The following is a 12,845-nucleotide window of genomic DNA, read 5'->3' on the forward strand; positions in this document are numbered from 1 at the left end:
ATTTTAGAAAATAAAATTTAATTCATAAGAAATAATTATTTGCTATGATAAAAAATAAATCATAGAAATTTATTAATTCTAAATATTTTTCTTTACTTAAAAACTTAATAAAAAAATCAAAAAAAGAGTGTTTGATTTACATTAAAATAAAAATAATTAAATTATTTGATTGTATTAATTATTAATTTATTACCTCCAAAACACTTATTTTGAAAATTTGAATAATTCAATCTCAAATTTAACATATTCATTAATCCTCGTTTTAATAAATAATTATTTTCTTTATAAGATTATTTACATTTTTTTTTTTAATTTTATTAATCTATAATAAAATTTTTTTATTTAATTATTTTTATACATTATTAAATTTAACAATTCTAATATGATTAATAATATTTTCTTAAGTGCTATTCCCTTTCTCCCCTTTTTAGTGCTTTCTCTACATTATAAGTATTTATATAGCTAAATCAAATAAGCTATTAAATGTTACATTAATTTATTCTGAAAATGATAAAGTTGATATTGCTTCAAAAATTAATAATTATAATTCATTGTATTTTTTCATTTTGAATAAATTATTAAGTTATTTTATGTTAGTAAAAATGTTATTCTTTTATTGTGTAATTTTTTTATTTTTTTTTAAAGTAACAAGATTTAAATAATAAAAAGAATAATTTAAAAATTTGTTGTTAATTTAATTGAAATACTTGCATTTTCTAGTTTTAAATTTTCTTTATAAAGAAGATTTTTAAATATATTTGATATCAAAATAATTCTTTAAAAGTTTTGATTATATTCTAAAAGAAAATAATCATCTGTTTGCTTTATTTTATTTGCTTTAATTTTTAAATTAACTCAAAAACTTGATGTTCTAGTCATTTTTTGTGGTATCTAGTCATTCAAGAATAAACTGATTTCTTATTTTATAAAAATACATCAATTTTAATAAAAAAAATTAATGAAGAACAATTTCACATAGTGATAAGTAATTATTTATTTATTTATTTTTGAGTCAAAATAATTAAATATTGAAAAGCATAAAATAAGCTAAAAAATCAAACAAAATAATTAATAAAAAAATGCTCTTTAAATTACACATTTTCTTAATTGTTTTGGCAATTTAGATATCTAAATTAATATCAAGAGAACTCATTTTTAACCCTTAACCAATATCAAGCATTAGAGTAAGTGACATAGATAATTTTACTTCGTTTTATTAAGACATCACTGAGGATAATAAGTGGGCGTTCCTAACAAGAATTGAGGGAGGATTTTGTGTAATATCTCTAGAAGATATTTAATAACCTACATTAGTAAGTATTGTAAAAGCAAAAGGCGCTTATGAAGTAAAAGTAAAAAAAAATTACTTATTTCTATCAGACTTAGAGGAAGGTCTTGTCATTTTTGATATAACAGACCCTCCTAACCCTAAAAAAATATATACTTTAACTACTCCAATGACAGCTTAATCTATAACTGTTACAGATGACATGAAAACTTTATTTCTAATAGCAAGCGGAATAGTTTACTGCTATGATATAAGCAACGTATATAACCCAATATTTTTATCCAAAGCAGGTAATTTAAATTCTCTTAAAAACTAATTTACTATCTTTATAGGTTTTAATTAAGCGCTTTAAAATAATAAGCTAATCTTAAATTGTAAAAAATTTCTGTAATAACTTACTCCAAAAGTAATTAAAACCTAATATTAAAACTGTATTTTATTTAGAAAAAATAGTTGATTTTGAAGTAATTAAATTTTGTTTGTAAGATTGTGATTTTGTTTTTTAATTTACACTCAATAATCGAACTAATTTAATTACTTTTTTTAAAAGGAGTTTATGCACCCAATTCTAATAAAGTAAAACTTGACAGAAATTAATAATTACTTGCTCTTGCCAATCATATAAGCGGTTTATAGATAATAGATATAAGAGATAGAAATAATATCAAATTAAGAGCAACTCAGTTTACAGGATCTTCTGCTTGGGATAGCTATTTTACACATGATATTTCTACCATTTACGTAGCTGATGCTTATTTTGGATTGTTAGCAGCATCCATAAGTGGTATTTTAGATATTCCTAAAGAAAAAGACGATTTATTTTCTTTGAATTTTAAGAGTGTTTTTTAATCACCATAACTAACGATGAGTATAGTTATGACTCAAATGGGAGATTATTTAGTATTAGGATTTAGAAGCATTGGCTTGAAACTTTTTCAAATTATAAATTAAGATTACTATTCTCTATATTATATTTAAGATATAGATGGAAGTTATTTATGCAATAAGTTAATTTTATCATCAGATGAAAAATATGCTTTTGCATCAAATGGGCATTCTCTTGTAATATACTAATCTGACTAACCTTAGATAAATAAAGATTTTCCTAATTTATTTAACACCTTCCAATCATCTTTAATAAGTAAGTTTTAAGATCCTTGGGCATGGGAAATTTTCTGCTTTAACGATAATAAACACGTTGCAGTCGCAGGTGGTAGTTCGTCTTTTATATTTTCTATTGAAAATGCTTATAACCCTGTGCTTCTTTCAACCATTCCTTCAATATAAGGAGCTGCATATGATGGCCTAACCCTAATAAATAATAATGAACCTTAGAATCTATTGTATCTTGGATTAAGTGAATTGGGATTTTACATATATGATATCAGCAACCTATCTGCTCCAAATAAAAAAAACCACATTATACCAAGTAATGTTATGAATGACTCTGATGGGTATTAAATATAATTTCTTTTTCTAATTAAATGATAAATTGAATTTTTTTAACTTAGTTTTCTTATTTAACAAAAAGTATTAATATAAATAAATAAGAATAAAAAATATTTTCAAATAAAATAATAAATTTAGAGTTTAACTTAATCATGATAATTCTTTATTGATGATCTCTAATGGAAGTATAGGAGTATCTGTATATGATGTAAAAACTGATAAATGGAACCCAATATTAATTGCAGAGTTTGTTAACAAAGGATAGTATATGTGCACTTTTGAAAAGTGTGCTATAACACAATTAAATGATTATCTTTTTTGTGCTTGCAGAGAAGAAGGGGTCGTTATTTTTAATTTTCAAAACAAAACACTACTTCCGATGTCAATTATTAAAAGAGTAGGGTCAGAATATCCTATTCTATCTGCTGATGAAATTCATTTATTTGTTGCTGTTGGGTTTTAAGGATTGATAATAGCTAATGTTTAAGATAAGTTAAACCCGAAGATAGTAAGTACTCTTCCTGTTGATGGTTGGGCATAAACTATACACTTCATTCCTATATTTGGAGAAAAGTATATCATCGCTTCTCAATTAGAAAAAGGGTAATTAACCATAATTGATGTAGAAGACTATGCTAATCCATACATATTTTCTATTTTAAACTTCCAAAATGAAAGCTCTTCAAGTTTTTGCATAACTCCAGATAATAAAAGCATTTTTATAATAGGTAATAAATATAATTTCAATTTTCTTATTTTTAAAAATCTTTTTTGTGGATATTTTTTTTTTTTCAATAATCCAAAAAATTTTATTTTTTATAGGGAATGCTGGGATGAGATTTATGCCTCTATAAAATGATATAAAAATTCACACTTAAATCAGCAAATTATCAACAAGTTCTAGCGGTAAAGTATACTATGAAATTTTAGACAAGGGATAAAAATTATAGGTAGGTTAGACAGTTTAGATGGTTTTTGTTCCTTTGGAATTGAGAAGAAAAATAAAATTTACTTAAGTCTACTATTATAGAAACTATGAAAAAAATAGTTTACCTTATTGGATGACCTTTTTGAGTAATTAGCAAATGATACAAATGACTGTAGATAAATAAGGAGCATTCAATACTTTTTCAAATGAAAAAAAGGGAGAAAATATTATAATTTTAGAAGTTATGAAAGAAATATTTGATTATGATTTTGTGAATGATTTGATTAATTAAAATATGGCTTCTGCTATTTATTTTGCTCTCTAAAATTAAGGGATTATTTCGACATATAATTATCTTGATAGTAATTTCGATCCAAATAAGTTCACATATCTTGACTTTTACACTAGTAAAATTCCCTTAAATGCTTCGACTGATAACTAAATCCAAGCTTACATAAAACAAGTTTTAGCTTTCTCAAAAATTGATTACCCTATTAGGTTTTATATTGAGAGTTCTCTAGAATTTAATTATAAATCTTATTTATAAGATCAAAAACCTTTGCTATAAACTCCATCTTATTAAATTATTGCTTACTTCAATATTAAATCGTAAGGTAAATTTATAAGGAAAACATTTGAAGGAGTTTTAAGTTCTTTCTCAGATGATTTAACTAGTGTCAAAATTGAAGGTCCATCTACCAAAGTTAATGAAATAGTTTCCAATAGTTTATAAATAGCTAATTTTACAAACAAATTTCAAGATATTCTGATAACAGGGAGAATTTCTGATTCTTCAAACTATGATCTCGAATTTTCGGAAACATATGATGTCTTTTAAAGCTTTATTAAATTAAATAACCCTGTTACATTAAATTAAAATTTACAACTGCAGTAATAGTTTAACAAATTTTATGATAAAAGCGATGTAAGTGTTGAAGCAAAGTTTTAGTTTACTTTTGATTAAAATACATTTCAAGATGCGGATGGATAATAGCTTACATTCAAAGCCTACATAGTTACTGATTCTAGTCTTGAACCTGTTGAGATAGCTTAAGGATCATCTCAATGGATAGAATTCAATCCTCAGAGTCTTGTAAGAATCAAATTGCAAAAAACTATTTTTTAATAATTAATTTTATAATAATTTTTTAGACTTTTAGTGGAATGAAAACAATAAGTTCATTTTTAACAGCTGAGAGAATAAAAATTACTGCTAGCGATGGTTTTACTGAAGTATCTGACTAGTTTACCATTTATTTTAACTAGCTTCCTTTTATGTTTACAGTTTAATTATTGTTCCAAATATTTGGCCCACTAATTGGAATATTTAGTATTTGGAGATATAGATCAAGCATTTATTTGTATAATTAAAAAACATTTGTTTTGTTAGGTAATTAAATTTATTTAATTGTAAAATAGAATTTTAATGGAATCAAGCTATATGTATTCAAATGAGACTGCAATAGCTGGGGAACTGTATAGAAAATAAATAGTCATATTTGATAATGTTTAAGATAATGCAAACAAATTGTGGACACTTTATAAAAAAGAAAATTAAAAATTCTTAAATGAAATAAAACAGATGTATTTAAAAGAAAAGAGCATAAATATAAGCGAAATCATGAAAAAAATGTTTTAAACATTTGAAAAAAACTAAAAGAAATTCTCTAGTTTAGATCCAAGAGAGTTTGATTTTGATGAAAGCAGGCTACTGAGAGTAATAAAGGGAAAATTAATTAGAATTTTGCTAAATGATGACAAAGAAACAAAATAAGTTTTGAAATATTTAAGAAAATAAGGAACAAAATATTTTTCAAAAAATGATTGGTACAAAAGATATGTATCTATATAACCTACATTTCAGGCAAGTAAGTAAAGGATGCTTAACAAAAACTAAAGCAAGTTATCTAGTTCGTAAATAGATAATCATACAGATAAAATTAATAATTAAATATAAAACGATGATATAGAAAGAAATAATTTAATTAATGAACAAGAAGTAAATTTAGAAACATATCACAATGTGTACAAATTAAGAAATAATGATAAATCTGATGAAATATAAGAATATAAAAATTTAAATCCTTTTCCTGTTTTTTAAGTGTAAGAGCATGCAATATGCCAAGATGCTGATACGATACAGAAGACTTAGTTTGATATTTATCTTTTAAAAGAATATCTTATTATAGAGGCTTCAGGTATAGATTAAAGAACATTTTCACTTAATCCAAGCAAAGGAGAGTCATTAATACTTTAATCGCATTAAATAAGCAATATTTCAGCTTTTAAAAAAGATAGTGTAATTAAATAAATTTATTTATATATAAATATATATTTTGAATAAATAATATATTGTATTCATTTAGGGGTGCTGCATGGGTTTTAGAAGATTACTTAAAGACGATTATAGACCTATAGGATTATCAATAAATAACCCACTTCCGAAATGGCTTAATTGTGAAATAATAGATGGTGTTATTCATATTTGGGGAATACCTAAAGCAAAAGATGAACCTGAAATATTAATCAGAATAGTTAATGAGCTTTAATTTACCGTATTCAGCTTTTTAATCATAATAAAAGATAAGGAAGGAGGAGAATTAAGAGATAAAATTTATGTGAAAAGTAAAGACTAGTAAAATAAAAAGTTAAAAAATTAAATAGATACTGATAGTTATATCAAAACAAAAAATAATTTAGTTTAAGGGAATAAATAAATGAAGGATGAAAAATACAAAACAAAAATATATTAAGAAACAAATTCCGAAACTAATTCACATCAAAACATATTTTAAAATACTCTAAAGTCTAATCAAAATTTATACATAAAATAAATACCCATTTAAGATATTCAATAAATATTTTCAGTTTATTCTGCTAGCAGAAGAGAAATAAAGGAGGAAAAAAATGATTCAAACGAATAAATAAGATAAATTATCAATCAGAAAGATATTAGTGTAAAAGAACTAAACCATTCTAGAGAAACTATTCCTGATGAGAATTAATCTCGATTATAAATAGGAACCCAACACACTTAAAACTGGTAGTAATAGAATGTAAAAATTTTAATATAAATTAAATTAATTAATAAATTAACAAAACATTATTATGATAAAGTAGTAAATTTTGGAATCAAAAGAGAACCTTCACTAATATAAAACATACATAGTAATTAACATTTTAACTAATATTTTTATTTCTTAAAAATATCTTAAATTTATAAAAATAGAATCAAGTCCAATCCACTGAAGATAAAATTTAAATTATGTCATAAAAAAAAGATTTAAGCAGAAAAAATAAGAACTAAGCTTTAGACTAAAACTGTTGATTTAATCATATAAAAAATAATTTAATTTTTAGATAAATTATTTTTCTGATTCTTCTGATCAAACATATTTTGCTTCCTGCTCATTCTTACTCAAGAAACATTTTTTATTATTTGATTATTGAAAAATTAATAATGATAAAAAGGTTATCTTCAAATACTAATTTATGCTAAATACAATAAACAACCACAAAATTAATTACTCATTTATTAAATTTTAGCTTTACTTTTAAAACAAAGATATATCTTTTATTTTATTCATTAAAAAGTTTCATTTTTTTATATTTTTGAAGTTAGTAATTCTATCATGTTTTCTTAGACTTAAAAAAATATTTCAACAGCAATATCATCTAGCTAAAGATAATAAACAAACTTAATTATTTTAATAGATCACTAAATTTTTTAATAAATTTAAAATATATTTATCATTTATTTCAAATAATAAGTGTATGAATGAAAAATATTTTAAAATTAAATTAAATGTTTATTCCAATAAAAAATGTATTTGCTTATAGATTAATTGATTACTTGTATTTATTTATAATTTAACACGTTTAATACATTATCATAAAGATTAAAATTATAATTTATCATTTTTAAGATATTAAATATATAGATAGATAAATAAATAAATAAACTCAACAAAATGAATTACTAAAACTGCGAAGATTGCCCTTTTATTTTAAAAAAAATGAATTCTTGCTTTTTGAATTCTAATTTTAAGGAGTTAACTGTTTCTGAATTGCTATTTGAATTTTTGTTGGTTTTTTGCTCTGTTTATCCATACTTACTTGGCTTCTACTTCTTGATTATCCCAATATTCAAGAGGACTGCAAGAAATATGATACTAAATGCAATGTTTGTTTCGAGTACTATTGGTTGTGAAATTCTAAAAAAATTGTTTAAATAACCAAGACCTGAAGGAAGCTGCTCTTAAGGACACGGATTTCCTTCTTCTCATGCAGGGTTAGCAGGTTTTTTAGTTACTCTATTTTTAGCTGAATTTTTGATAACAAGATCAAAAAGTAGATAGTTTTCTAAAAAGTAATTTTTTAAGTGAATATTTATTTAGTTTACAATAAGATTAAAATTAAAATAGATGGCACTATGGTTTTTAGCAAATTTTTGTATTTTTTACAAGTCCTTTAGTTCTCTATAGTAGATGGTATTTAAATTATCATACTGAATTTTAAATAGCTATAGGATTTTTAATTGGAGTTGTCTCAGGAATTATTATATCTTCTGCTGCTTACTATTAGTTAGATTCATAAAATTCATTTTTTATCAAACTTTTAACAAAATTAAAATTCTAAAATGACTACTAAATTGTAGATAAGCAAGACAAAAGTAAAGATTAATGAAAAAAATTGTTTTACTTGTTATTTATTTTATAAAGTTAATTTACATTTAATTTAAATACTAATTAAAATAACTAATATTTCATAAATTTAAACTAATTTTAAGTGGCTATTTATTTATAAATAAATGAATAATTAATATGATAAACATTTTAATTAAAAACTAACACTACTACATAAAAATGTTTATTTAAATAGTTTTATAAATTAGTTTAATTAAAAAAACAACAGAACATTTTAAATTAATTCATACATATAATAACTTAATATTTTAGTAATAAAATAATTGTAAATAAATTCAAAATAATTCATCGACAAATTAATTAAATTATATTTTATTAATATAATTGTCCTAAATTTTAAAAATTCTTTCTTTTAAATCACAGTTGAATTTTTAAAATCTCTCTTTTTTAATGTCTGAAAAAAGCTTACTTTTAAAATTTGTTATTTATTCTGGAGTTTATATTGGAGGCAGGATTAATTAACTGAATTAAGCTAGTTAATTCTATTTTACCTATGAAAGAGTTCTTTGAATTTGATTTTTTTTCATCTTATTATTTTATTGCTATACTTCTATTATTTTTTAATGCTATTTATTACTCATTTAAGGACTAAGTTATGGTAATTTGAACTCTACAATGCTATTGATATTGCATTACGGAGCTACTAATGCACCATAAATTATGTTATTTTAAAATATTGACAGCGATTTTTTTTATCTGTTTAAGCTTTTATGTCTTCTTAAATTACTAATAGCTTTACCAGCATCCTCTTATTCCTAAGTTAATTATTTACCATCAAATTATTCATTTAGCTAAATTGAACTATTTCTTTCTGTTTATGTACCATTGTCATGAAATGATTGGGTTTATTTATTTTACTTTAATTTGACTAGTTTAATCATATCATTTTTTGTTGTTTTATCATATAATAACAATTTTTCTGTTTCATTCTTTTAAATCAGCTACAATTTCGAGTTATCAGTTACTACTTCATTTAAATTGGACTGGTTAAATTAGCTTTAAGATTATTTTTCATATTTCATAATTATTTTCAGCTCTATTTATTTACCCTTTATAACTACTATTTTCTTTCTTGCTATTATTTTTTTTTAATTTAAGAAGTAGAAGTAAAATTAAAATACGAACCAAATTATTTGAAAAATCAATTTAATTTACATAATTTAACAGATATAATTTAATAAGTTTACTTAATAGACACATACAACTCATATAACCACAAAGAATGATAACATTTGGAAACATTTTACAATTTTAAGAGAAATTTAAACAAAAAGTAGTATAAAGATAAATCTAAATAACTTTTCTAATTAATTCTCAATAGTTTTAATATCTTTAATTTTTAAGATTATTTAAATTTGTATTGACTGTTGTTTAAGTGTTGTAGTTTTTAAAATTTTATTTATTTATTTAGTTATTTAAATTCATGGTTTTATCTTGTTGAACTGGATTGCTTGAGAGATGTTACTAACTCTCTATGTGATAATTCTTTTGATAATAGGAATTCTATTGTTTATTCACTTTGCTATAAGTTCTATCGGGATTTATATCTTAAAAATTATTTAAAGTGTTTCCATAATTCTAATTTTCTTTGTTATTTGTATTCATGTATTATAGAGTTTTACAACTATTTTAATTAAAGTTATTAACAATTTATGACTATCCACGGCTATTTTATTCATTTGGTTCTGTAACAAAATTGTAACTATTGTTTACGCTAGGAATTCTCTGCCTGCTAGTATTTACTTACTATCTATTTGCTTGGCTAGAAGTTTCCTAAATAGGTAAATATGGCCTCGTAAGAGAAGATGATGTTGCATTTCTCTAAGAAGGTATATTATTATAGCTACTAGATCTAAAAACTCTGGTTTAATTTTGATTTCCTTCTTCATTATGTAATGTATTATTTCTGCTTCTTACAGGAGTATTATCAAATATTTTAGCTCTAGTTGTCATTAGTGTAGAGTTATTAAAATTATTATTGTCATTTACATTTAAAATAGTATTTTATTTAATTTTTTCAACCTCATGTTTAAGCTATTGATTCTATAGTTGCAATCTTAAAATTTCTTCATTTTACATCTACTTTTAATTCATCTCAATTTAAAACTGCTAAAGTTATCTTTTTAAACCCTCTAGCTCTCTATTTATATTGTTATTCCCCTAGTTAAAATTTTAAGTTATGCTTCTTCTCTCAACACTAAAGTAATTTTATGATTTTTCTAAAATTTATATTTGACTTCTAAGGTCGTGATTCTTATTTTCTAAATTATTGATTATTAAAATTTATTCTTATATTTTTGAATTCAGCTAGTCTTTTATTTCTTCCATTTCCATGTAAGATTTCTACAATCTAATTTGATATTTTTTTTCAACCTACTTAATTATACTTTCTGATTCTTTTTAACTGATAAGCTCATCTTTCCCACTGTTACTAAGTCTAGAGTTGCTACCTCTCAAATGAGAACTATAAGTGTTTCTATTATTATTATTCGAAGAAGAATTAAAATTCTATAAAAACTATAACTCCCCTTCTAATTGCTGAATCCGTTCCTTTAAAACAGCATTCTCTTCTTATATATCTCTTCTGCTCATTCTATAGTCTTTTCTAGTTTAATATTCTATCTCTTCACTACAAGAAATACCTTATTACTACAAAATCTACTTAAACGTTTAAATAACCAAATGACATTCTTCCTCCATGCTATCTACTTCGTTCTTTTATTAAAATAATAATAAAATATATAAAAAGAAATTTATTTTTTTAAATAATATTCAAACTATTTTTGTTTCATTTAGAAATTTTTCTAAAGTCAATTTTTAAAGTAATTTTCATATTTATTTTTCTAAAGTCAATTTTTAAAGTAATTTTCATATTTATTTTTCTAAATTATATTTAAATTTTAATCTTTACGAGCAAACATTTATTTTCTTCCTTTAATTTAGAGATCAGATACTAGTAATGGCTTTAAATTTTAGAGTGATGAATGTACTTTAAAATTGCTTCTGTGAACTAGCTGAAATCTTTTATGTAGGATTTAGGATCTATATTTAAATTAGAAATTATTTTCTCATCAATAAATGTCTACTTGGCTGCAAGAGAACGCAAAACTATATAAATATAATCTCTAAAATATCTAGATTCTGCTTATATTTCTAACACATTTTCTAACTGTATACATGGCAGAAGGGAATTATTCTAAATTACAGATCGTTTTGGGAATATTAACTTAAAACTTTTTTCGCTTATTGGTCCTTTCTTTTCACTGTATATTATTCTGATATCAGTTAAGTGATTTAAGACTTTCAAACAGTCAGTCTAAGGTTGAGAAGATTACCTGATAATAATATTTTGAGGACTAATAATCATATTTGCACATTCAAAATCTTTTCCGATTTTAACTGGAATATTTACTATGCCACTATACAACACGCTCTAAACAGTATATTTTGTATCAGGATCCATTTATATAGGTCCTACCTTTAATATGATCCTATTTAAATAAAAAAAAAGTTAGAAAAATCCTTTAAAAGAAAAATTTAACATTTTTCTTCAAGCTTTTCAAACATATTTTCTATTTCAGTTTTGATTTTTCGTAAAATTTTACATAAAAAGTATATATTTAAAATTTATCAAAAATATTTGTATGAATTACTCAGTAGATGGGTCCTTTTTTGGATGGATGAATACACGGACATACTAATTAATATCTTGGGCACTAAATTCATACATATTTGTATAATTTTTAAAGTCATCTTATTCTTAAACGTGAGAATTTCTTGATGTAGAATTGTATCCGTTATTGTTGTTGTTGCAATTCCAACTAAAATTACATTCTACTAATTACTAATTTAAATCATAAATTTTTATAGTTAAAACAGAATTCTAAAAAAGCTTATTCGTAAGCGAATGGAGTATTTTGTAATTTTCAGACCCCTTTTCCACAATTATTTCTTCATCTTAATTGCCTTGATTGAATATTTAAGTTTTATTAATAAAATCTTTGATTTTATTCTAAAATTGCTTCATATCCACTATATATTTGCTTTAAAAATTAAACTAATTCTGAAGCTATTATTTTAAATAGTTTATTGTAGTAAATCAAAATTAATCAATTTATTTATCAAAATTGCCAAAATCTAAGTATGTTAAAAATTAAAGTGTAAATTTTTCTTTATCGTTAATTTTTTGAATTTAAATATCACAAACTCTTTTATCAATGAATTTATGCATTTAGTTGTTTATTCAATAGTTGTTTTAATATCAATTTAAAAATCTTTAATTAAATAAAATATTTATTAATTATATGTAGATTAGTGATTTAAAATAAATATTTTTAAAATAAAAACTTTATAAATAAAAATAAATTGACTTTAGTATGTATTATGAGTAAAATTATATTTTATTAAATATTTCTATTTTTAATAATACAAAAAATTAAGAAATTCTATTATAAAATAATATTGATAAATAAAT

General features: G+C 22.5%; 4 protein-coding genes across 4 annotated transcripts; 1 reads left to right on the plus strand and 3 right to left on the minus strand. All coding sequences in view use genetic code 6, as the record gives it.

Moving 5' to 3' along the window:
* Nucleotides 1-1,079: 1,079 nt before the first annotated feature.
* TTHERM_00299710 (MFS transporter) lies at nucleotides 1,080-6,993 on the plus strand (the record flags this gene model as incomplete). Its single annotated transcript, XM_001024498.3, has 9 exons — nucleotides 1,080-1,578; nucleotides 1,839-2,742; nucleotides 2,876-3,465; nucleotides 3,560-4,758; nucleotides 4,818-5,026; nucleotides 5,085-5,964; nucleotides 6,032-6,721; nucleotides 6,783-6,833; nucleotides 6,895-6,993. The coding sequence occupies 9 exons, from the start codon at nucleotides 1,080-1,082 to the stop codon at nucleotides 6,991-6,993; spliced, it is 5,121 nt and encodes a 1,706-aa protein (XP_001024498.3).
* Nucleotides 6,994-7,811: 818 nt separating this feature from the next.
* On the minus strand, nucleotides 7,812-8,171 carry TTHERM_000299729 (transmembrane protein, putative; the record flags this gene model as incomplete). The annotated part of the gene is made up of 1 exon (XM_012800141.1): nucleotides 7,812-8,171. One exon carries the CDS (start codon nucleotides 8,169-8,171, stop codon nucleotides 7,812-7,814), a length of 360 nt encoding a protein of 119 aa, XP_012655595.1.
* A 475-nt stretch (nucleotides 8,172-8,646) lies between these two features.
* TTHERM_00299730 (hypothetical protein) lies at nucleotides 8,647-9,613 on the minus strand (the record flags this gene model as incomplete). The annotated part of the gene is made up of 2 exons (XM_001024500.2): nucleotides 8,647-9,446; nucleotides 9,559-9,613. 2 exons carry the CDS (start codon nucleotides 9,611-9,613, stop codon nucleotides 8,647-8,649), a joined length of 855 nt encoding a protein of 284 aa, XP_001024500.2.
* Nucleotides 9,614-11,734: 2,121 nt separating this feature from the next.
* Nucleotides 11,735-12,328, minus strand: TTHERM_000299748 (hypothetical protein; the record flags this gene model as incomplete). The annotated part of the gene is made up of 2 exons (XM_012800142.1): nucleotides 11,735-11,862; nucleotides 12,025-12,328. 2 exons carry the CDS (start codon nucleotides 12,326-12,328, stop codon nucleotides 11,735-11,737), a joined length of 432 nt encoding a protein of 143 aa, XP_012655596.1.
* Between the last annotated feature and the right edge of the window lie 517 nt (nucleotides 12,329-12,845).

The sequence above is a fragment of the Tetrahymena thermophila genome (genome assembly GCF_000189635.1).
Source record: "Tetrahymena thermophila SB210 genomic scaffold scf_8254379, whole genome shotgun sequence".
Classification (NCBI taxonomy): domain Eukaryota; phylum Ciliophora; class Oligohymenophorea; order Hymenostomatida; family Tetrahymenidae; genus Tetrahymena; species Tetrahymena thermophila.